The 24,240-nt window shown below is 41.0% G+C and overlaps 1 protein-coding gene across 5 annotated transcripts in view; it reads left to right on the top strand.

Annotated features, from left to right (window-relative positions):
• PDE4B (phosphodiesterase 4B) overlaps positions 1-18,057 on the top strand; it is a 415,540-nt gene extending 397,483 nt beyond the window's left edge. For 4 of the 5 annotated variants that reach the window (XM_075936176.1, XM_075936177.1, XM_075936178.1 and 1 more), the window contains 9 exons: positions 3,718-3,811; positions 7,906-8,084; positions 8,719-8,817; positions 8,957-9,121; positions 9,634-9,733; positions 11,244-11,398; positions 11,509-11,631; positions 12,647-12,829; positions 15,996-18,057. In XM_075936176.1, coding sequence (XP_075792291.1) covers positions 3,718-3,811; positions 7,906-8,084; positions 8,719-8,817; positions 8,957-9,121; positions 9,634-9,733; positions 11,244-11,398; positions 11,509-11,631; positions 12,647-12,829; positions 15,996-16,361 — 1,464 coding nt within the window. In that variant the 3' untranslated portion in view covers positions 16,362-18,057. Of the gene's footprint in view, positions 1-2,025; positions 2,908-3,717; positions 3,812-7,905; positions 8,085-8,718; positions 8,818-8,956; positions 9,122-9,633; positions 9,734-11,243; positions 11,399-11,508; positions 11,632-12,646; positions 12,830-15,995 lie in introns of those variants that run through there. The other variant, XM_075936180.1, reaches the window with a different exon arrangement.
• The last annotated feature ends 6,183 nt before the right edge of the window (positions 18,058-24,240 follow it).

Consider the following 24,240-nt stretch of genomic DNA (forward strand, 5'->3'; position numbering starts at 1 on the left):
TTTGGCATAGGAGTTATTTGTGTGCAAGAAATGGAGAGAAGCTTTCTGAGCAAGTTCTGACCTATGGGCGCAAAGACCAAGCGCTGGTGTGCAAGATTGTATGTGTGTGTGTGTGAGAGAGAGAGCAGGAAATATAGGGAGTTAAGTGGAAATTTCCTGTATTAAAAGAGAAAGAGGGAAACCTGTAAGATGTGCCAGAAAGAGTTGCAATAAATATGGGAGACATCCTGATTCCACAGCTTGCCCTAGAGAGATCTCTGTCAGCAGCCCAAAGCAATTCATTCTCCCTTCCATTATTGACATTTCAGCTTGGGTGAGGCTCCCTGAATAAAAGGGAGTTTCCACTATGTGGACTTTCCACAAGAGCCTTTGCATAACTGCTCAAAAAAAAATGTTTTTTACCTGATCCACTTCTGTTGGTGAGGGATACAAGCATTACACAGAGCTCTTCTTCAGCAATAGAAGTTGGTTCAATAAACGATATTACCTCACCCACCTTAGCTTTCTAATATCCTAGGACTGGCATGGCTACAACATTGCATACAAAAATTATTACCAGGTTTTAAGGGAGGATAGGCCAGCAGGGCACCAGAACCCATTGCAAGACTTCCCTATATGTAGAGTAGGTGGTACTTGACAGTTCTGCTGGGTAGCGCCCTGAAAAAGGTTTATTATGATAAAGTAATTCCATTTATGTAAGTATGTTTCTGTGGACTACATGAATGATACTTTATATTTCACTAAATCCATCAGGGACTTAAATATAGCCATTGTAGGCAGCTGGAAATTCTTATTTAATGTTGTTGTTCACCAAACACAGTCTAACAGTCAAGAGATGGATGTTTGAAAACAGATACAGGTTGGATCTCCCTGATCAGGCACCTGAGCAGTCCTGAACAAGGGAGTTTGGCAGACCAGGGGAGGTCAGGCCTCTGAGCTCTCCTGGGGGCTTCTCTCCTGGCTAGCACGCTGGCCCTGCTACAATAAGCTGCCAGGGACTCTACCGCCGGCCCTGCTACAGCTGCCTTGGCCGCCAGCCCCCTCTGGCTGCTGGCAGGGCTCCAGTGCCCCTGACACCAACCTCAGTCTGGTCAGCAGGGCTCCACTGTACCTAGCCGCTGGCCCATTCGCCAGCCCTCCTCGGGGTGCCAACAGGGCTCTGCTATTCCCTGCTGCTAGCCTTGCTTGGGCTGGCGGTCCACTGGTGGGGTCTGCTCCCAGCCTGCTGATCCCGTGGGCTGCCAGCCAGGCTCTCTACCGCCAGGCCACTGGCCCTGAGCTGGCTTGACACAGCAACCTCCCTCATCCTCCCATGGCTGGGGCTCTCTGGTTCAGGGGTTCTACCTGCACCTGGAAAATCAGTTATTGAGAGTCTTTGGACTTCAAATGTCACACAAGATAGTGTGATTGCTCATGATTCTCCTTCTAAAGCAGGTGTTTTAAAATCCTTTAGAAATGAGTTTTCTTTGTCCTTAGAGCAGTGTTAGAATTCTGGCAATAGGATGCTGGATTACAATCTGAAGGGAACCCTCACAGTAAAGGAAGGAGATTATCATGTGGTATTGTTGCCATGTTACAGTGATCGTCTTTTTGCCTCGCTATACTTGAGTGCTTGTCTATTGCTGGGGGCGGAGGGTTACATTACAGCAGTAGGTTTCCCTTATATGCATGTCCTCTATCACACATGGAGAAAGTCATATGACATCATCCCACTCAGCACTGATAACGCGTATTCAAAGCAGTGAGAGAACAGCAATAATTTCAAACTTAAAATTTCTCTTTTATTTTAGGAATCCTGATTGGATGATATATGACATCATACACACAATAGCATTAAAATCCTATAGCAGTATGAATATTTATAGTCACTAGTGATTTCTTACTCTGATTTGCATCATATAACAGTACACAGTGGTTTGTCTATGTTTTCTCGCTGCCACAACAGATTTGTTTTCTAATACATTAATTGCAGCCTTAAATGTAAATGAAAATTCTGATTAAGTCTGTAAAATGGGATGGTGAATGCATTCATGTAGTAATTCAAAGCAATTTATTGACATTTTAAATCATGCTTTGCAGACACCCATCATAGGGTTAGTTCATTAATGTGCTTATGGTTGCAATGGGTAAAATGGAGAGATGATTGTAAAAACTGAAAACATTCCAAGTTCCCTATGCAGTATCTTGCCAGAGCTCTGAAATATGAATCAAAATGAGGGTTACTATGGAAAGAGTTAGCAATCCTGTTTTAAATATCTCCGTGTGAACATTTGCATTGCAAATCCTCTTCCTGTGAAATGATGAGCATTTAAAAAAAATATGCAAAGCTTGAGATGAGTAGGTTGCTGCCTACTTTTGACTTATTTAAATATGCACAGGGCTTCCTCCATTTTAATCTTCCTTTTGAAAAACATGGCTGTATTGCTATAGCTGGCAAACCCCTCAAAAAACAGCCCATCATTTCTTCACTGCATAGCACAGCTGAGCCAGATTAATCTGGAGTGGGAACCCCCTTCAGCCAGCTAAGCAGCCAGGACTATCCATAATTCATAAGTGCTTCAAGCCATCAAGCTGAATGCATTTGGATTAGTTCTTGCTTCTTCGTGCAATCCCTGATTTCATTATTTGTTCTGCCAGCAAATAAACCCACATACAGCTCTTCTGCAAAGATCGAATGCAAAGCTTAGCTTTGTCTTGGACTAGCAAATACCATGTTTTTTCAAATCTTTTCACTTTTATGAACATTAAGCTTTTTTATTAACTGGAAAACTGGGATATCCTCGTGCTTGTGGAATTCCTCTACCTAACCTGTGAATTCTTCATAAGAGATTTGTTGTTTGTGCTGTGGAGTTTTCCAAAATGCCTGAAGCAAACTATTTGTTATCTGTATCTTGGGGTTACATCAAGGTGGGTTAAGAATTTTGGAAGACAATTTATAAATGGCTGTGTTATGTGTTACAAATCTAGGACATAAAATTCATAAAGCATAAGCTATTTAAGGTGTGTGTGTGTGTGTATATATATATATATATAGAGAGAGAGAGAGAGAGAGAGAGAGAACATCCTTTTGGAGGACAGAATAATATTGTTATAAAAACAGTTGAACTTGAAAATTAAGAATACAATTTTGTACATATTAGGATAAAAACATGGTTTATGTCCTACATTGTAATATATTAAATCCAACCATATATATATATATATATATATATATATATATATATATATATATATATATATATATATATATATATTTAGTTTTGTACTATATTTTCCTCTGTCATGCATTCCAAATGGATGCAGTTACCTTTATTTTGCAAAAATAGAGCAAATTTATATATAAAATGCATGCAGGATATGGAATTGAAAACCAGTGGAGGACATTTATCTTGTATAAAACATCATCTTCTCTTTCATTTGATGCAGTAATAACTGATGTGCACATTCTGTTAAAAATTCATTATTGTCAATTTACTATAACAGTAAGAAACTGCTGCTTTATGATGGTGATGAATATTATCTAAATGCATATATTATTACAATATTATCTAAACAGTGTAGATATTTAGAGTATAGCAGTTGGTGCTAGATTCTAAATATCTACACAATTTATTTTTCAATATCTTGTTTGTGGATTTGCATGTAATAAATTTACAGCTCAATCAATGTAGAGCGACATTCAGAAAAATGTCAGGCTTTTATTTTTTTTTTCAACAGTTCAAGAGAATGCTGAACCGGGAGCTGACACACCTCTCAGAGATGAGCCGGTCGGGGAACCAGGTGTCTGAATACATTTCAAACACTTTCCTGGGTAAGACATTTCACACCAAGCTTTCATATCCCACAGGAAGAGGATTTTGTGGACAACAGATTAGCCAATAGCCTATACAGGCAGTCCCCGGGTTACATGGATCCGACTTACATCGGATCCCTACTTACAAACGGGGTGAGGCAACCCCGCATTAACTGCTTCCCCCCAGCAGACCAGGGAGACGCGGAGCGGCTTTTCTCAGCAGACACCTCAGCTTGAGAATAAAGGACTGAGGGAAGTGAGGTGTGGGAGAATAAAACTGAGCTCTGGAGAAATGTTTGGCTAGAGTTTCCCCTACAATATGTACCGGTTCCGACTTACATACAAATTCAACTTAAGAACAAACCTACAGTCCCTATCTTGTACGTAATCCGGGGACTGCCTGTACTTGTGTCCATTCTTTAAAATAGTTATTCTGTACAAAACGTTGCTGAACTGTTTTCTTTTGGGGCAAGTGGCCTAGATTTCAGATATATAATGGGGGAAAATAGAACAATGTTTGGATAAGTATTTCCTCAAAGTAAATAAATTCCTCTAAATGTAACAAAATGTTTCTGTTTTCAATAAGAGTTTGTGAACCTGCTGTTAGCTGCATTATGCATAGTTTTCTTTTGACCTTATAAAGGACAAAGTCACACACACAGTTGAATACTTCCCTTCTTTGCACATCTTTTGCAATAAAATTGCATTATTCCCCTATCTCACAGTAAGCAGCCTTGTTGTTTACTATGCCACTTTGAATGTATATGTGAATTTACCACTCCTAATCCTGGGTGTGAGCCTGAAAATATTTATATGCAAGAATAACCTGTCTCACTTTTGTAGTTGTGTTAATACTGACAAGAATCAGGTGTTTAAATTTTAAAGAGTTGGACCCTATGTGATTGCATTATTTCACAACATGTAATTTTCTGTAAATACTTCACATTCAGTTTTAGAATTTGTAAGTATTCTTAATGAGCAGAGATTCAGCAAAATACAAATGCAACATTTAAGTCTCATGTAAGCCTTTACCACTAAAAGGCACATCAGACCTTATACGTATTGGGAACCTCAGTATTGGGATGAACTTAAAAAGGGAAGAAATGATTTTTCATCAGTGGTATACAGCGGGGCCAGCCACTGCAGACCCAGAGGCATGGAATGTGGGGCCTGGCTCTGTGCCCTGGAAGGGGCGGAGCCTTGGGTGGAAGGGGCGGAAGTCAGAGCAATCAGACCTTAGCACCACCTGGAGCATGGCGCTGGGCCCTTCTCCACTCTCCCAGCTATCAGAGCCATGCAGAGCGGTAGAGCAGTGCACCTGGTGGTATTTACAGATTTTTCCTGCTAGATTTTTTGAGGAACTTACTGCTCATCATGGTTTGCCAATAAGAGAGAACACAAATATGCCCATAGAACTCGACTTTAGAATTTGTCTTGATTGTGGTCTTGATTGTTCATTTTTAAAGTAAATAAATAAACACAGCTTCTTAATTGTTAAATTAGCCAAAAAGGGACCTGTGCGTGCACTTAAATTTCTAGATGAATTGTATTTCAAGGATGGGGCTTGCTTCTTAATGCCTGTCCCAAAAATAAAACACTGCATCTTCACTTGCCTAAATTAAACAGAAGGAAAGGTTTTGTAATGCTCAGGATCTGCAAAGGAACAAGTAGGGCTATGAACAGCTCATAGCATGAATAAGGTGCGTGATATATCATAGCCTTGATTAGTCAGAGTGCCAAATTCAGTATTGACTTCATCAGGCGCAACTTCAGTAGGTGCTATAAAGTAAGTCATCTGGGGAATGTAGAGATGCCATACTGGCTGTGCCTTCCTTTAGGTTTGCCAGAAATGTCCCAATTTGCTACTAACCGTCCCAATCCTAATGTCCATATTTAGTCAGTGGGCATTTGGCCGGAGTAAAGGCAGCATGTTTGGGCAGCATATCAGTGACCAATCTAGGGAAGAAAAGGTATTCTTACCACTGCCTCGAATCTGTCTAGATGAATTTACAGCAACCCCAAACAGTTTTTTCATTGTATGCCACCCTCTGCTCCCTTTCTTTCTCATCTCCTCAGAGAATTTGTAGCCTTGTGTGTGGAACTGCAGCATCTGTTTCTGCGCCATTCTGTGTGCTGCAGAAGCACTAAATTTAAACCTACTCTATTGAGTGTGATTTTTTTTAATGTAATTTATTTTCAACTTCAGTAAGAATCCAAATCCTAAATGAGTGTTTCTTTTTTGTGAGTAGTAATTATGGGATTAATGATAACAGTTAATGGCAGGCTTTCGTACAATAAACGTTAAGGCCCCAACAAGAGAGCTGCATGACCATACTCTGATTTTGTATTTCCTTTCTGGAGATGTGATTAGCATCTCAGTTATTTAGACTTCTGCTGCAGCATACTATATAGCTTTTGTTCAGTAACTAATTGTCCTTGTGACATACTCATAGACTGTATTTAAGAACACATGGAACAGATGCTCTGGAGCAAATTGCTTAACCTTTGGTGGCTGACCATAGAGTCATAAAGGAGATGACAGTCACATGTTTGGGAAGGTTTTACAGGGGACCACAAGTAGGTCTGACAGAAAGCAATACAAACTCATTGAGAGTGGGAATTATAACAGTTGTTAGAAACCATACAATGTGATGTACAAGGTACACAAAATTAGTCTGCACCCTTTTTATATTTTAATGAACTACTTTCAATATCTGCCTATTAAGTGGACAGAAGCATTTTTCTCAAAATTCACATTATTCATGAGTTTAATTAGTTTATCGACAAACAGGGTTTAGATTTAGGATCTTCAGTTTGCCCTGCCTTGACACTACACGTTGCTAAGGGGATTGTATATCAGAAAGTCCTTCTGTTGATCCATTGCCTACTCAAAAAGCAAACACCTGTTGATGCCAAATCAACAGTTGTCATGAATAATGGCTTTCTTCTTAATTGCAATGTTGCAGACACAGTAGTAGTTCTTATTGCACAGATCTTTAATTAAGCAAAGGAAAACACAGCAAATGCCTTAATTCCTTTAGAGATGATCGGATCTGCAAAAGCACAAGGGGAGTATAGTCTATTTCACAAGTGCACGAAAGGTGCGCCTGCAAAAGTAATTTGCCATTGTTTTTCCATTTTAATCCAATAAATAAAATTATTTGTGTTCCATTAAACTAATTATGTAAATAGATTTATTTATTAAAGCAAATTACAGCAGCAGCAGGCCAAATTCTCCCCTACCTCTGTATGCTCAACTCCTATTGAAGTAAAATAATAGTTCTACACATCTGAGGATTTAAGTTGGTCCTGTATTCTGTATGACACTTTGTTATTTTTAATCTAAATTAATCAAAAGGGTGGGCGTTATATTATAAAATCATTAATAAACTATTGCTGGTGTCATCTGGCATAAAGGATAACTGCATAGTGGATCATGCCCCAGCAAAGCCCAAAGGGAAGATTCATCACTGTGAAGGGCAGACAGTGATTATGTTGCTGTCCTGCACTAGGGTTAAGATCAGGAGAGGTCATCTTATTAATACACTTGGCCTCCAGGGTGAAATCTGTGCATGGAATCATTAAATCAGCTTAAATTTTGATTATCCTGGACACATCCTTCTTTCACATTCAATGGCAGCTCCACTCACAACAGAAGAGAGTCAGCTGTTTCTGACAGCCTGCAATACTCATCATCACCCTGACATTAGTATAGTTACATCAACAGTGAATTTGACCTCTTCTTCCTAGGACCATTGCCATTCATTTCGTCACCATAGGATCTTATACCAGCATTTGTGTTATTAGTGGATTTAGACCTGAGTGCTTCAGCCTTTCACGATTAATGATTACTATTTTAAAGGCACTAGTAGTGAGTAATAATGTCTTAATTTACAATAATCATTACTTGCTTGAATGTAGTATTTCAAATTCAGTGTGACTTGTGATGATTTATAAATAATTAGGAGTCAGTAGATTACACGGTTCTAAAATTATCTTGTATATAAAATTAAAACTTAAATGAAGTGCCTCCAAATGGTTGATTTTAAAGTGAGAGTTTGCTGTGTCTTGACTCCGTGTCGTTGAATCATTTCACCTTTTTTCTTTAACAGACAAACAAAATGATGTGGAGATTCCCTCTCCCACACAGAAAGACAGAGAGAAGAAGAAGAAACAGCAGCTTATGACACAGATCAGTGGAGTGAAAAAATTAATGCATAGTTCAAGCTTAAACAACACCAGTATTTCACGGTTTGGGGTGAAAACAGAAAAGGAAGACCATCTGGCCAAGGTGTTTATGACTCCTATACATAAACATCATTATAATTATATCATTCTAGAACTTCATTGAGGCTGGAAAGGCAGAAAAGATGACATTGCCCACTAGCTTTAGCATTAAAATGGGAGCCAAGCCTTCTGGGTTCTGTTCTCATCTGTTTGAACTACTAGAGCAAGTCCCTTCGCCTAGCCTGATGGCCTCTTTTATAACATGGGAATAAATATTACCTACCTGGCAAGAGTATTGTGAGAATTAATGTTTTCAATGAGACTTGAATCAGGCCCCTAAAGTATATTTTTAGGTGGGAATAGACCTTTCAAGTTTAATCAGAATAGTTTAAAAGACCAGAAGGACTGAACTACGAAGTCTTAGGCATTGGTGAACACAGCGCAGCCATGTCTGCCATTGGCCTATGGGGTTTCCTATGGCTACATGAGACAGCACTGAAAACAATTCTCAATGTGCTCCCCACTTAAGTGGTTTGACATAGACTCGTCATTGTTACGGTACATTGCATGTACCTTGATAGTGACCAGTTAATATTAATTATCATCTTGATTAAATGGATAAATATGATAGTGTGTAGTGCATGCTCCCACATTCATTTTTAACGTATTGTAACTATTCTTTTATTATTTTTCTTTAGGAGTTGGAGGATCTGAATAAATGGGGTCTTAACATATTTAATGTTGCAAGATATTCACACAGCCGGCCCCTCACCTGTATTATGTACGCCATTTTTCAGGTTAGAGATTCAACATTCATTTGCTATTTTTTTACAACACTTTTATGGTTTCTCATTGTTTCTTAACTCTTAAAATTTGCTGATGAGGGCACCTTTGCTTGCATGATTAATATGTATTCTCTTCACATTTATTAAACAGGAGCGAGATCTATTAAAAACATTCAAAATCTCATCTGACACCTTTATAACTTACATGATGACGTTGGAAGACCACTATCATTCTGATGTCGCCTACCATAACAGCCTTCATGCTGCTGATGTTGCCCAGTCGACACATGTTCTTCTTTCTACCCCTGCACTAGATGTGAGTTGTTCTGTATTGGGTCATTGATGTAATTTTACTGGGATTCTAAAGCATTAAAGCAGGATATCTGAATGGATATTTCAGTACATAGCTCCTCTGTGTGAATTAATTAGCTATATGCAGTATTTGGTGGCCCTGAAAACAAACTACTGGAAGACAACAGGGGGCGTGAATGTCGCAAATGGGGAATTTTGAGCAAACCATGTTAAAATACATAGTAGAACACTTAAATGGATGCATTCTGCTTCAGCACCTATCTAGATTGCAACAGTACTGTACTGCTTTTCTGAGGGTTTAGTTTACTCTCGGGCAAAGATACCTTAAGTAATTTTCAGTAACAGGTACACGTACTGTTTGAAGGGCTTTCTTCTAACTAGAAGCCTTTTGCCCATGGAAGGCAAAATCTTAATAACACTGACAATTTGTCTTGACAATTTTTCATGCAAACCATTTGTAGCTTTTAGTTTAAAGTCTGCGGTCATGTGCTCATTTTGTTTATTTCTTTTCCCTAGGCTGTCTTCACAGATTTGGAAATCCTTGCAGCAATTTTTGCAGCTGCAATTCATGATGTAGATCACCCTGGTGTCTCCAACCAATTTCTTATTAATACGAGTAAGTCTTGTTTTCAACACAGTAGTAGCTTACTAATTTGCAAATCTAGCAGATCCTCTCCCTTGATTAGCTAAGATTTCATGGTACAGTATAGTCTCAAATTACTACTTTAAAACTAAATTACCATTGTGCAATAACCATGCAGTAAACTGCTAGCACTCCACGAGGCCAGGCAATAGTTAAACAGTTGTCAAAATAAAAATATTAGGGAATTTTGTGCTGTTGTCTCTTTGGGAGCATACATCATGTTTATTTTCTTAGCACTAATTCACAGTGAGTTTTCTGGTCATTGATGGGAACTTGGACAGTTCATTTATAACTAATATGAAACAACTAAATAATGCGTAATATATTTTATATTTTTATTATCATTGTAGATGATGATTAGGGCCCTACCAAATTCACATCCATGCAAAACAAGTCATGGACTGTGAAATCTGGTGTCCTGTGAAATCTGGCCTTTTGTGTGCTTTTATCCAATACCTGTAGTATACTGATTACACAAGTAGACCAGTGTTTCTGAAATTGGGGAGCCTGACCCAAAATTGCAGGGGGGTCATCAGGTTGTTTTAGGAGTGTCACAGTATTGCCACCCTCGTTTCTGCACTGTCTTCAGGGCTGGGCAACTGGAGAGCGATTGTTGTAAAACTGGTCGGCTGCCCAGTTCTGAAGGCAGCACCCTGCCAGCAGCAGTGAAGAAGTAAGGGTGGTAATATCATACCATGTCGCCCTTACTGCTGTGCTGCTGCTTTCAGAGCTGGGTGGCCAAAGAGTGGCAGCTGTTGACTAAGGTTCCAGTTCTGCAGGCAGCAGTGCAGAATTACGGGTGTCAATACCTTACCATGTCATTCTTACTTCTGCACTGATGCTGAGGGCGGCTCTGCCATCAGAGCTCCATTCCTGGCTAGCAGCAGCTGTCACGCTCAAGCTGTCCAGCTCTGAAGGAATGCTGTTGCCAGCCACTGTGCAGAATAAGTGTAACAGCACTGCAACCTCATACAATATCCTTGTGATCTCCTTTTTGAGTCAGAACCATTACAATTACAACTCCATGATATTTCAGATTTAAATAGCTGAAATCATGACATTTACCACTTTTAAAATCCTATGACTGTGAAATTGGGGCCCTAATGATGACAAAACCAAAGGTTAATGTTTGGGTTCACAGTCTGGTTTTTAACATGCTAAATACATGCGTTGATTCCAAGGCTACTGCATGGTTCCTTTTTGGAAAGTTTCTTTGTATGTTTCATGCTTTCTATTGTTAGTGACGAAATATCTATTTTTTTTCTCTCATTTAAAACTAGTTGCCAGTTAAGCTGAATAATAATGGGTATATTAGAGTTCTTGTATACAAGTGTTAATATTACTATTTGGCTCTGATAAAACAAAAAATTGGTAGGATATAACATGCCTAATTGTTAATATTTTAATGATTATAAACATTTTAATGCACAAGAAAAATATGCCTACATGATGCTTACTGATCTCTTTCACACTTTTTTGCTAGATTCTGAACTAGCTCTGATGTACAATGATGAATCTGTCTTGGAAAACCACCATCTTGCTGTGGGTTTCAAGCTGCTCCAGGAAGAGCACTGTGATATCTTCCAGAACCTTTCAAAGAAACAGCGTCAGACTCTCAGGAAAATGGTGATAGACATGGTAAGAATTCCACCTTCCCATACTCTGGTTATCCCTACTATTCTTAAAGAGAAAAATTGCCTTTTTGCACTGCTGCATTTCACTTCAGAAGGTTTTCTTCTTTTGTAAAGGTGTTGGCAACAGATATGTCCAAACATATGAGTCTTTTGGCAGACCTAAAGACTATGGTGGAAACTAAGAAAGTGACAAGTTCAGGAGTTCTCCTTTTGGATAACTACACAGATCGTATACAGGTATATATTGGAATTTTCCTTACCTTTTTGCAGTTTTGCACAGTTTATTTCTTAGTGGAAGAAATCATGCTGCATAGTTTTACTCTGGTTAATAGTCTTGGCTTTTGTTGCAAAAAGCAGTGCTAACTTTTTTTTTTAGAAATCATTGAAAGCTTGTAGGATCCATATAACTGCTGTTCTATACCAGGGAGAGCAGCGAAGTAGTACAGGAAGGCCCTAAAGATGGATTTAGATGCTGCAGTGTTCTCTCATTCTCTCTCTTCTTGAAGTTGTTCCATTCTATATAAACAATTCAATTTTCAATGGGCTAGATGGGCGGAAAGGGGTCGAAGAGGGCAATTGCCCCAGAGCCCAGCAAAACAAGGTACCGTGGGGCTTCTGAAAGAGGGTTTTTTCCCCGACATTTGGCCCCGTATAGACGGGCCAAATATTGAAAAATCCTCTTCCAGAAAAAAAATGGAAGATAGGCAAATGTGAGAAAGGAGTGTACTGTCTCAGAGGCAGCACCCCATTCCTTCCTCCATGTTGGTGGCAGGCTTACAAAAAAGCTTCCAAAAGCTGCTTATATGGAGATAAGTTGCTGGAGTATATAGAACACTCTTTCTCTGTAAATCCCTTTGTCCACAGTTAATCAAATCCATTTTGTTTGTGTACAGGGATGTTATTCAGTTAATAGAGCAGGGATATTTAGCTAGAAAGGGCTTAGTTTAGAAAAAATGATGAATGGTGGGAAGCACCTGCATTCAAGAACAGACCTACGTGATGGCATACTGCAGCCGCACCCTGCGTAGTCACAGAGTTAGCTGCTTTGGCACACAGTACCCTTTTTGCTTCCACAAAAGACCCTGGCAATTATTTTCTAATGTAACTTGGAAGGAGGAAATTTTTCAGAAGTTACTTTTTATAATCAAAGACTTTTATGATTCAAATGTTCCTGATAAAACAAACAGGCATGGTCCGAAATCTTCTTTTATTCCTTTTTATTTTCTGAGCTTTCTTATTAATATAATTTCAGGTTCTCCGAAATATGGTGCATTGTGCAGACCTGAGTAATCCCACAAAATCCCTGGAATTATATCGACAGTGGACAGACAGAATCATGGAGGAATTTTTCCAGCAGGGAGATAAAGAACGAGAGAGGGGAATGGAAATTAGTCCAATGTGTGACAAACACACAGCATCAGTGGAAAAATCACAGGTAATTTACATCAGGGTACATTTTATTTGTTTCAGGGTGTAATTTTAAAATTGACTAAGACAAGGTCATCCCTGAAATAACTCTGGTCTCATCAGGGGAGTTACACCAGGAATGAGTTTGGTCCAAATGTTTTTAGTTAATTTGGATATTTTTATTAAAGGAGTGGCATTCTCTTGCTGCATTTCATATTCTCAAGAGTCATATGCCTTTTCAATTTATACTGAAAGGTGTTTTTTTTCAGCAGCATAGGTAAATAGGCAAAGGTTAAGAAGTTTGATCCTGGTAGACACCAACTACCTGAATGTCTCTGAAGTTTTTATGAATTTACATGACCATTTTAAGTGATCTCTTTCCAGCTTCACTTAGCCTCATGTTCAAGTGCAGACTCATCCTTTTCCTTTTATGCTCCTATTTCCAGAAGCAATCAATATTTATCTGATCCCCTGGATGAGAAGGTGCATTTCAGATTTCTCCACCTACCTTTCTTCTCTGATCCTTTACAAAATCCTTCTCCTCGGTCCTTGGACAGTCCTTCCTAAATTGGGCAATGTCCTGCCAGATCACTGAAATTTTGAAAATCTTTATTTAGTAGCTAGTCTCTTTACATTTTGCAAAATCGAGGGACTTCTGAATCAGGATCCATTCTGGAATGCTTTGGGAAAGACCTATCGACAACAGGTAACCCCAGTGTGGACTGTCAGACCTCTGGAAATGCAGGGTATGTCTACATTGCCCAGTCTTGCGCAAGAACATATGCAAATGAGCCTCAAGAGGGGGGTTTTGCTCAAGAAGGAGCAGTGTAGACTGCTCCTTCTTGCGCAAAAGCCCCTTGTGCAAAAATGATGGCTCATTAAGTATGCAAATGAGCAGCGATATACATTGCTCTGCCTCATTTGCATATGTTCTTGTGCAAGACTGGGCAATGTAGACATAGTCTTTGTGTGTTTTCAGGTTATAATGTTAAGGATCTGTTGGAAGTCATAGGGGGAGGAGATCAGGAAGACAGGGCAGTATTTATCTAAATCAACACAAAAGTGTTAATAAAGAGTTGGCTCCTTTTAAGACCGGAATATTTCTTATTTTGTGAGACCTAATCAGCACATCCCTCATTTTCACTCATAGATTTTAAGGCCAGAAGGATCCCTTAGCTCATGTAGTATGTTCTGTATAACACGCGCCATAGAATTTAACTTGGTCAGTGTTAAGCCCAACAACCTGCATTTAACTAAAATACATTCTGCTCTTCAGATAGCAGTGCCTCAGTTGCTTGTTTCATTAGTTTGGACAAGACATTGTCAGGGATTTATGGGCCCAAATAATTAACAAAGTTGGTCATTATTATTTCTAACTGTCTTCCTGTGCTAAACCAAGTAGTTTCAAAATTTTTCATGTAGCCATTGAAAAAAATCTGCTTATATGTTAGCCCAACAACAATCTACAACCCAACTGTAGCAAGAAAATGTCCATATGCCTGAGGCAGTGTTGAAGCATTTTTCTGTTCCATCTTCTTACTCCAGAGAGATTTTAAAAATGGACTGTGGTTGTGCAGGGAGATAAGGGATTGAACAAAATGGTGACTGTTTGAGCAAGAAAAATGCGTAAACAGAGAGAAAGAGGCATTTACATTTTGAGGTTAAAAGGATCTGAAATAGAATGGTAAATACAGACACGTTTAAAATTCTCAGCTAGACTCAATAATGTCCTTTTATATTTAGTAAATACTCTTTTTTAGGTATTAGAAACTGACAAAACAAAATGTGATCATTTCCTTGGTTGTTTGAGATATTTGTTTAGATAAACAATTAACTTTGCTTCATTAACCAGTTGCAACATTTTTGAGGCTTAGTCCTATATGAATATTGGCAGCTTTTATAATATCAACGAACCCCACTATCCAATAATCAAACACAGGAGGTTTTTTTTAATCCACTCTAACAGTGCTTCCAAACATGTGCTGCAGGAAGTTTTCATCACCTTTTTGTTTAAGTTGCCTTGACGGTATGTTACAATTGAATTATAATGGTTCTATTGACATCCTGTTGTGTCTGAAGGAGGCATATGTGATTTCCAAAGCAAACATCCACATGTTGACTCTGGCCCCTTCGAGAGCTGTTTTCCTGCTGCATAGAAATGTTGTTCAGCAGTGCACAGAGTCAAGTGACGCATTCTGCCAATATGGAAGGATTTCAGACCTCTTTATGGCCATTCAGTTTTCTCCATCCTGTACGTCCTGTTTGTCAGACAATTGAAAAGTGATCCAATTCAGAGCTTGCTTGCCAATAGTCTAAAAGACTCCCATTATTTCCACCAATGACACATCCATCCACTCCACAGGAGACCTGCCTACCTATTATACCAACATTGAGGACAAGGGATTATTTTTTGCAGTGGGTCCTTCCTTTAGTTTTGTACACTCTTAACAAATTAAAAAAGAAAGCAACTTTGAAAAATTGCAGTAGGCTGCCTCCAGACAGAAACTGCCATTAGCTCTGCAGCAGAAAAGAGAGAGACGTCTCTCCATTTAAAGGCGCAGAGCACAGAAAACAAGTTTACCTCAAACACAAGCTACATGTGATAATAAGATAGCATTAAAGGGGAAACATAAGTCCATAAAAGCAGCAACATTCAGAATGTAGACAATCTAAGCATGCTGGCTTTTTCACAGCTGCCAGCCAAATGAATGCTCAAGGGAGGAATTGCACAGCAATTGCCTTGAAAAAACCCAGTCGTTTCAGGAACTGAAAGCTGACGTTATATAGCAACCACTGTGAAGCTTTCAATCTCCCAGACTAACTCAGCTTGAGGTTTGCCTTAGTATTGCACCAGAACGACATTTTTTTGGAGTCAGCCAAGATAACAGCAAGTCTATTTATAATGACATATTCCATACAGGGTGGCACTGGTAGCCTAATCCCTGAATGTCCATGTGACCGTTGCTTTTTATGAAACCTCAACTCAGGGCCCTGTTTTGTAGGTGCAGTTTTACATACGCATGATGTATGCAAATAGTGCCATATCAACACTGGGTTTGAGGGCCCAGTCTGATGCAGTTATTTGCAGGCAAAAATAAAGGCTGCTTCTCAGACTCAGGTCCTCAGTGATACTGAATATTTTCTGTAAAATTCATCAGTCATTTGTAATGTGTATGTAATATTTTGTTTCTCAGGTTGGGTTCATTGATTACATTGTCCATCCACTTTGGGAGACCTGGGCAGACCTAGTGCAGCCTGATGCACAAGACATCCTGGATACGTTAGAAGACAATAGAAACTGGTACCAGAGTATGATACCTCAAAGTCCCTCCCCTCCCCTTGATGAACGGAATAGAGACTGTCAGGGTCTAATGGAGAAGTTCCAATTTGAACTGACTCTTGAAGAAGAGGATTCAGACGGACCTGAAAAGGAGGGCGAGAATATCAGCTATTTCAGCAATACAAAGACACTGTGTGTGATTGACCCAGGCAAAAGGGAATCACAAGAAGAGTCTAATATAGAAATTGTGACAGAAGATATGTCACCTGTTGATACATAATGTACTGTATGTAGCTGAACTTTAAACACTTAATGAGCATGCAAGCTGTCTTGTAGGACTAGCCTGCAATCTAGGTCTTAAGCCCGTGTCTAACATTGGCTAAAAGATCTTCCCAGCTACTTGAGATTGGAGTCCAGGTTAAAGATTGTGTATGGAATGATTGCTCAGGAAATTAACAGATGATTTACATTGTCGTTTAAGCCTTGTCATCTAAAACATTGTGTTGTTCCAGAGCCAGCTTGAATTGTTACTGAACTGGTTGAAAGTGAATGACACAGAACTGAGAGATTTTATACTGTTAGGGTTTGGGAATTTATACCAGTTAGACAGATAGAAACTACTGACTAGTAACTCTACATATAAAACCTGTCCACCTAACCACCTGTCTGCAGACCTGTGTGCCTTTTTTGTAAACACTTTCATGTCTTTTCAAGAGCCTATTAAATACACAAAGTTTAGTATAAAACTCTACACAATGTGTTTCAAAATTGGTGGATACTTTTTTGATTCTTCCTGTTAAAAGAAATAGTCTTCCTTCTCTCATGGGCAATATCTGTCACTTTATTGCAGTTCATCATTTTTACAGGCTACATAGAAGGGGTACCCCCAATTTTGCATCGCTACACCTTTAACAGTCACGTTAAATCTCCAGATGACCATTTAAAGTCATTTCATGACTTGCACGTCTTTTCTGTTTGCTTGCTACATGCAACAGTATTTTTTTCCTCAGTGGGGTTCACTTTTGTTGTGCACAGGATAAAGGGTAGTTCTGTTTTTCTAGCACAATGCAGTACATATACAATTAAGTGTAATAAGGCAGTGTGTGATGTGCGTTCTCCCTCTTGGCGGCTCCTTTGCTCAGTGGAAATTGCACGTTCCAATCTTTGTGTTTCTCTCACTTGTAGTTCATATTTCCTAGGTTTAGTTCCATTATTTTTCTCCTGCACTGCCTTGAGCTCTAACACATCCATTACTGTTTATAACAGTGTATTTATTACTTACTGTATATAATGTAATGTTTTGTAAGTTATTAATTTATATAAATTAACATTACCTGTCAATGGTGGTGTTAATTGTGTAGAAAACTCTGGATAAGAGTTGCCTTTTTTTTCCTTGTAGCCTTTTGTATTGCATAAAATAGAAGAACCTGAACATAGCGTAAGAGACATACGGAACCCATAAAGGGCATTCAGGTGGCATTAGCTCACAGGAGTTTTATCTTCATGATGAGATAAGAAAAGTTGTGTCGTATGACGGGGTGAGGGAGAATAGCATGAGCTGTTTAAACTACTAAACCTCTGAAAAAGAAACCCCCTGTGAATGCTGCCAACTATTAAATGTCATGTTCTGATATATGAACAACCCAATGTGAATTTCTATGACAAAATGTGAACTGATGTAATAATTGTGCTGTGAAGCTTCTTCTGACAAAGCTTGTTAGGCATCATTGATGGTGTCAGTTTGTAAAATATATTTCAAGCTTTTGGTCCAACTTGTGACTAAATAGTTGATGAGACTAGCACAGTTGTGCATGATCAATGGGTTTGTATGTCTGTTGAACACTGCATTGTTCCAGGTGGTTATTTTATTGTTTTCAAAAGTTTCACACAATGTATGTTATAGTATTATATATTGTGTTCAGATGCATTCTTAAGAGATTTTTATATGAAGTGAATAAATGAAAGCATGACCTACATAGGGCTCTTTTGGCTGTTTATTTTTATCAACAACTTTGTATGTGGAATTACTAAGCACTATCAAAATATAAACAAGGTTGCTGTAGTCTACTCTGGGAGTAAGCTGACATATGATCACAAACCAGCTTCCATATAAAAACCAGCACTCCACAGATAATAGCTTTCTGCAGCTAGAAGCAAAGCAAGACTCTTACAAAATCTGTAAGCACAAGGAGAATGAAATCCTCTGGCCAGCTGCCTTCTACTTTCTTATTCAAAGACTCACAACAAGTGTTCAGCACTCACACAGTCTCTCATTCCTTATTCATCTTTAACCTTCTTGATGGTGTAGGTCAGCCCACTTAGCCCCTTTCAGACACCCAACATCTTAGGAAATTAGCTTAAAATAATGAGATTTAAACAAAAAAATGAGGTTCCTTTTCTGTCTTCTGGTTTTTAAGTTGTTAAGTTTCACTCTGGTCACATTTTTCTCTGCTGTCAGGATGTCTAGAAACTTACTTTTAAAAAAATTAAAAGCTGAAAATCTCTCAACCAATTAATTAAAGGTACCAAGGTTTTAAGGACACCACCAGATAATGCAAGACTTTCAATACAACCATGAGAATTGACAATATAGTGATCAACCAAATTAAAACTTATGATCCAATTCTTCCAGACAATGATAACACACTTCTCACTACAATTCTCTAATTGGACAGTAGACTAGGGACATAAGCTAAATACCAACTTACAGTGAATACCAATATTCTCCCTTTGTCTTCCAAACATCTGTCCCTCCCCCCCTCCCCCCTCCCCATTCATGTATTGGACTGTAAAGCATTTTGCTTTTTGTGATTAGTCACTAGACATACATCAAGTACAGCCATTATAAACTGAATAGGAACTACTGTAATGGACCATAATGTTGTGTTCTGCCCTTTGACCTGTTCTTTCCAACTAAAACGGCTTCAACCAGGCCTCACTAGGACTTCCGATCATGTCAAGTTTGACTATGTGTATCTTTGTGAGTTCTTTAAATACAAGACAGCATCTGAAAACTTTCTTAACTAGTTGAAAAAACTGTAACTCAGGAGGCCAGAAAACAAAGGAAATTTTCTTTTAAAAAACCATCAACTTTCTGGTGAGAATATGCATAGAGAAACAAACAACTAAAGCCACCGTTCCTTTGACTGCAATGTCCAGGTTGGGGGTGGAAATATTGGGATGGGAGGCCTCTGTTTTTCCTCCCCTACATTCTCTCGCCCAGGTGGATGCTGAGTAGTTCCCAGCCACATTCCTGCCTTACAGCAGTGGTGGGTAACCTGCGGCCTGAGAGCCACAAAGAGCCCACCGAGGTTCTAGGAATGATCCGTGAGACGTTTTGTTACTGTTGCCCATGTGCAGGGTTGCCAGATTCTGCTAGTTTCTGTCCATATAGTTTTTTTTCCTACCAGTTTTTTTCCTACTTAAGTGTGTAAAGCAAGTGAGGCATTGGCATGTGCTCCCTCTGCATCCTGTTGATTCAGTTAACACCCCCTACAGATTCTAGGTATGCAAGCATAGTTAGCAAAACTACCCTGTCACAGGAGCCTGTCTTGGTTACCCCAGCTTTGCACAGAGGTGAAAGTAAGTAGGAACACCCTGGTGTGCTGCTCTGGCAAAAAGCTGGCTGAGCTGCAGCAAAAGCCATCAGAGGGCTATTTAAAGAGCTGACAGGAACTCAGGACAGTGCCTGTAAGACATTTTAAATTACTTTTACTGCAAAAGGCCCACCGAGAAGAAGGAGGGCTGCTCATGCAGCCCACTCACCAGCCTAGGCTGCCAATGGCTGCCCTACGTGCATGTGAAGGGCTGCCAAGCAGACTGGAGGAGAGGTTGTAGTCATGGAGTGTGCAGGATCATGCCAGTCGCCGAGGAGCAGGTAGGAGGCCCGGTCCAGCCTGGTCCTGCTGTCCAGCCACCAGATATCTGACAGGAACACCCAGCCCAGGGCAGGATAGGAGCAGTGCAACAGGAGCCAGGATCATGGAGGGGAGGGGACAGAGTCCCAGTGCAAACTGTTGGCACAGAGGGCGCCCGGTGGGAGACAGGATAATGTGCGACAGTCTCCAAAGAATTGCCATGGGAACTATGGGGATGTACCTTTCCAGCCTGGAGCTGCCTCTCACACCACCTCCTTCCCAGTGTCAGTAGCTCCCCTCACTCACCTGCTTAGCCCTCGACAGACACCCCTTTGGACGGAGCTCCCCTTTGCACCCACCCCTCCCCACTCACACTTCACCTAACACAGCTGCTTTGCCTTGCCATGTGGTGCTGGTTCTCTGTCTGCACTAAACCAATGTCCCAGGTTGGGTTAAGCACTCTGTGCTGCTAGGGGCACCATTTCATGAGGCCATTGCCCATGTTATTTTTGTTTCCTCCCCCCATTAGTCCCAACTCCAGCAATTACATTCACCCTAAATTTCTCCTGCAGTTTTATCAGAAGAAGTTCTTTGTATGCTGAACAAAATTGCTGAGCAGTGGTCCTGGGTGCGGTTAAACAGCTGTGTGTTGTGTGGCTGGCGCAATGTCGATCCTGGGGCCTTAGCGAGACAAGGTGGGTGAAGCGCTATCTTTTCTTGAACCAACTTCTGTTGGGGAGCGGGACAAGCTCTTGAGCCGCACTGGCTATGTCTACACCAGTGGTCACCAACCAGTAGATCAGGATCTACCGGTAGATCTTGGAGCCTCTGACAGGTGATTTTCACTGGTTTGGCCAGGAAGCCATCAAGTGCGGACACTTCAGTTGCCTCCCCATCCACTGTCATCCTGCTCCTGCTCCTGCTCCTGCTCCTGCTCCTGCCTTGGAGCTTCCCCCCTGGGAGCCTCCTGCTTGCTGTGCAGGGTGTGGGAGGGAGAAGAGGGGAGCCTCCTCCCCCCACTCCTGTACCCCATCTCCACACAGAGAGAAGGGGATGGAGGGAGCTTGGCAATGCAAATCTCTATTGTGTGTCTGTGTCATTCTCACAAACACCAACTGTCTTGCATTCTCATTTCCTGACCCAACATATACATGGGGGCTGTTGTTACTTCTTGTGCTGCTAGCAAAGTGGGTTGTTTTTGGTTTGGGACTGGTCTGTGCATTTCATCATTTTCATTTCTCTCTTAGGCTTACATTTAATTCTTTGAGTAGTAAGTTCTAAAATGCCTAACCTGTCTCGGTTGGAGTAATTATCCCTGTGGTAAGTGCTGCTCCTGGAAGTGGCTGGCATGTCCCCGCAGCCCCTGAGAGAGGCAGAGCAGGGGGTCTCCACACACTGTCCTTACCTACAGGACACCACTCCTGCAGCTCCCATTGATCAGTAATGGGGAAACTGTGGCCAGTAGAAGCTGTGGGCTCAGTGCCTGTAGATGAGGGGCAGCACATGGCCCCATGGAGCCATTGCTGTACATGCCTGCTGCTTTCAGGAGTGGTGCAGGGCCAGGGTATAAACCTGTCTTAATTCCACTGCTCCACCATCCGGAAGCTGTCTCAGTTAAACAGTTATTCCTAATTCAAAGTAGGAATAAGAGATCCTCCGGAAAAGGGCTTTTTTCCGGAGGATCGGGCCAGTCTAGACGCTCTTTTCTGGCTTTTCTACGAGCCGGAAAAAAGCGGCGGACATCTTTATTTAAATCCCGCGGGGGATATTTAAATCCCCCGCGGATTTCCCTATTACGAAGTATAAAATTAGCATGCCCCTTTCGGAAAAGGGGCCAATGTAGACGTAGCCATACAGAATGAGAAGTGACTGTCTAGAAAGGAGTACGGCAGAAAAGGATCAAGGGTCACAAGCTAAATATGAGTCAATCGTGTGACACTGTTGCAAAAAAAGCAAATGTGATTCTGGGATGCATTAACGGGAGTGTTGTGAGCAAGACATGAGAAGTCATTCTTCTGCTGATTAGGCCTCAGTTGGAGTATTGTGTCCAGTTCTGGACACCACTTTTCAAGAAAGATGAGGTGAAATTGAAGAAGGTCCACACAAGAACAACAAAAATGAAGGTCTAGAAAACATGACCTATGAAGGAAGACTGAAAGAATTGGGTTTGTTTAGTTTAGAAAAGAGACGACTAAGAGGGGACATGATAGCAGTTTTCAGATATCTAAAAGGGTGTCATAAGGAGGAGGGAGAACACTTGTTCATCTTAGCCTCTGAGGATAGAACAAGAAGCAATGGGCTTAAACTGCAGCAAGGGAGGTTTAGGTTGGACATTAGGAAAAACTTTCTAACTGTCATGGGGATTAAACATGGAAATAAATTGCCTAGGGAGGTTGTGGAATATCCATCACTGGAAATATTTAAGAGCAGTTTAAGACCTCTGCCAGGGATGATTTAGATGGTGCTTGGTCCTGCCATGAGGACAGGGGACTGGACTGGATGCCTTTCGAGGTCCCTTTCAGTATTTTATGATTCTATGATTTTACAACTATGGCTACACTGGCACCTTCATCGCTAAACTTTGTCATTTAGGGGTGTAAAAAACACACCCCGACTGATAAAAGTTTTAGCAATGAAAGCACCTCTGTGGACAGTGCTTCATTGGAGGGAGCCACGCTCTCATGGACAAATCACCATTGGGGATGGTTTTATTTTGTGGCTGCAGCAGTGCCAGTTTAAGGTATGTGTTATATAGACGTAGCCCTAACATCTAGCAGAGTTATACATTTAAGCTCCGATGCAATCTGGGAGATCAGACAGAGAGGGATGGGCTTTGGGTGGTGTTAATCCTTTTGTCTGTAAGAATGCATTTTTTGAGCGTATAGTGATTGGCTAGTTTCACCTACATAGGTGTTGTTGGGATATTTACTGCACTGGAAAAGAATTATAATATGTCATGAGCAGCACATGTAAGGTCTTTGAAAGGTTTGTTATGGAAGGGCAGGGGATGTGACATTGTAGTACTGGAGATCTAGTAGCAGCTTTTGTGTCTGATGTTTTGGCGGAGCGTAATGCTATTTTGAGTTGGCATGCCCTTGTGTGCAGGTTGGGATATGTCTCCCAGCTTCCCCCCTCCACTCCCTGTCCTCTGGGTGGAGCTAGGCTAGGCCATGGCTCCCAGCCCCCCCTCCCACTCCTCCGAGAGGGGCTGTGCCGGTCCATGGCTCACAGGGCTCCCCCACCATCCTCTGGGTGCGGCAAAGCTGGGCCCTGGTATGAGGTCCAGCTCTTACAGTTTAGGAGGAGTTCTAGAACAAATGGACATTCATACAGACAGACACACTCTAAAATATAAATATAGAGAGGATAGTTATATAATAATATTTAAGTGTTCAGTCCAAGCTATTGTGCCTTCATAAAACCACCACCACAGGGAGAATGGAGATGGGTGGAGAAAAGCTGAGGAGGGGAAGGATGGCGAGTGGGGTGTCAGCAAAAAAACACAGGGGAGAGAATAGCCAGAGCAAAAACTGTTGTCAGCATTCTGACCCATATGCACATCTGCTGTCCCCTGCTTGTGTATCTGCACCTGCCAGAGGGAGCCGTTTCTCTGGCGATGACTGTAATTTCTTTTTTCTCCAAGCCCACAAGGCTCAGAGGAGTGAACTTTGTCCCTTCCCTGAAGATTCCAGACATCTTCTCTGAATTATAGCCCAGTGGTCCCAATTTGGCAGACCCCTGAGGATGAGGAGGTAGATGCCCATGCCCTGAAGCCAGCAGGAGGGAGAGGAGTGGCCATTGCAGGCTCTACAGAAGACTCGTGTGGGTAAGTTAGAACCTGGTTCAGGGGGACAGAGGCACGGGGGGTGGGGAGTAAGTGGGTGGAGAGCAGCATATGGAGGGTGAGGAAGCATCAGTCACCTTAGGGAAGATGAGGGGAGCAGCTACAGATCAAGTGTGGGGAGGAGGAACCAGCCACCTCAGAAGAGGAGACACAGGAGCCTTCACCCCACTCCTTAGATGCACAGGAATGAGGGCAGAAGGTGATGCAAAGTTGCCTGCGCGTCACTGTTCCCAAGCTAGCTCCAAGATCAAGAGCTTGAGCACTGCCAGGCCCAAAGCAGGTTCTGAAATGCCATAGGCTATGAAAAAAGCCTGTGGGATTGGGAGGTCTGCAATAGTCACTGTGATTATCAAGGACCTAAAACAGTCAGGCTGTGTCTAGGCTGGCAAGTTTTTCCGCAAAATCATCTGCTTTTGCGGAAAAACTTGCCAGCTGTCTACACTGGCAGCTTGAATTTC

Source organism: Pelodiscus sinensis, chromosome 9 (assembly GCF_049634645.1).
Source record: "Pelodiscus sinensis isolate JC-2024 chromosome 9, ASM4963464v1, whole genome shotgun sequence".
Taxonomy (NCBI): domain Eukaryota; kingdom Metazoa; phylum Chordata; order Testudines; family Trionychidae; genus Pelodiscus; species Pelodiscus sinensis.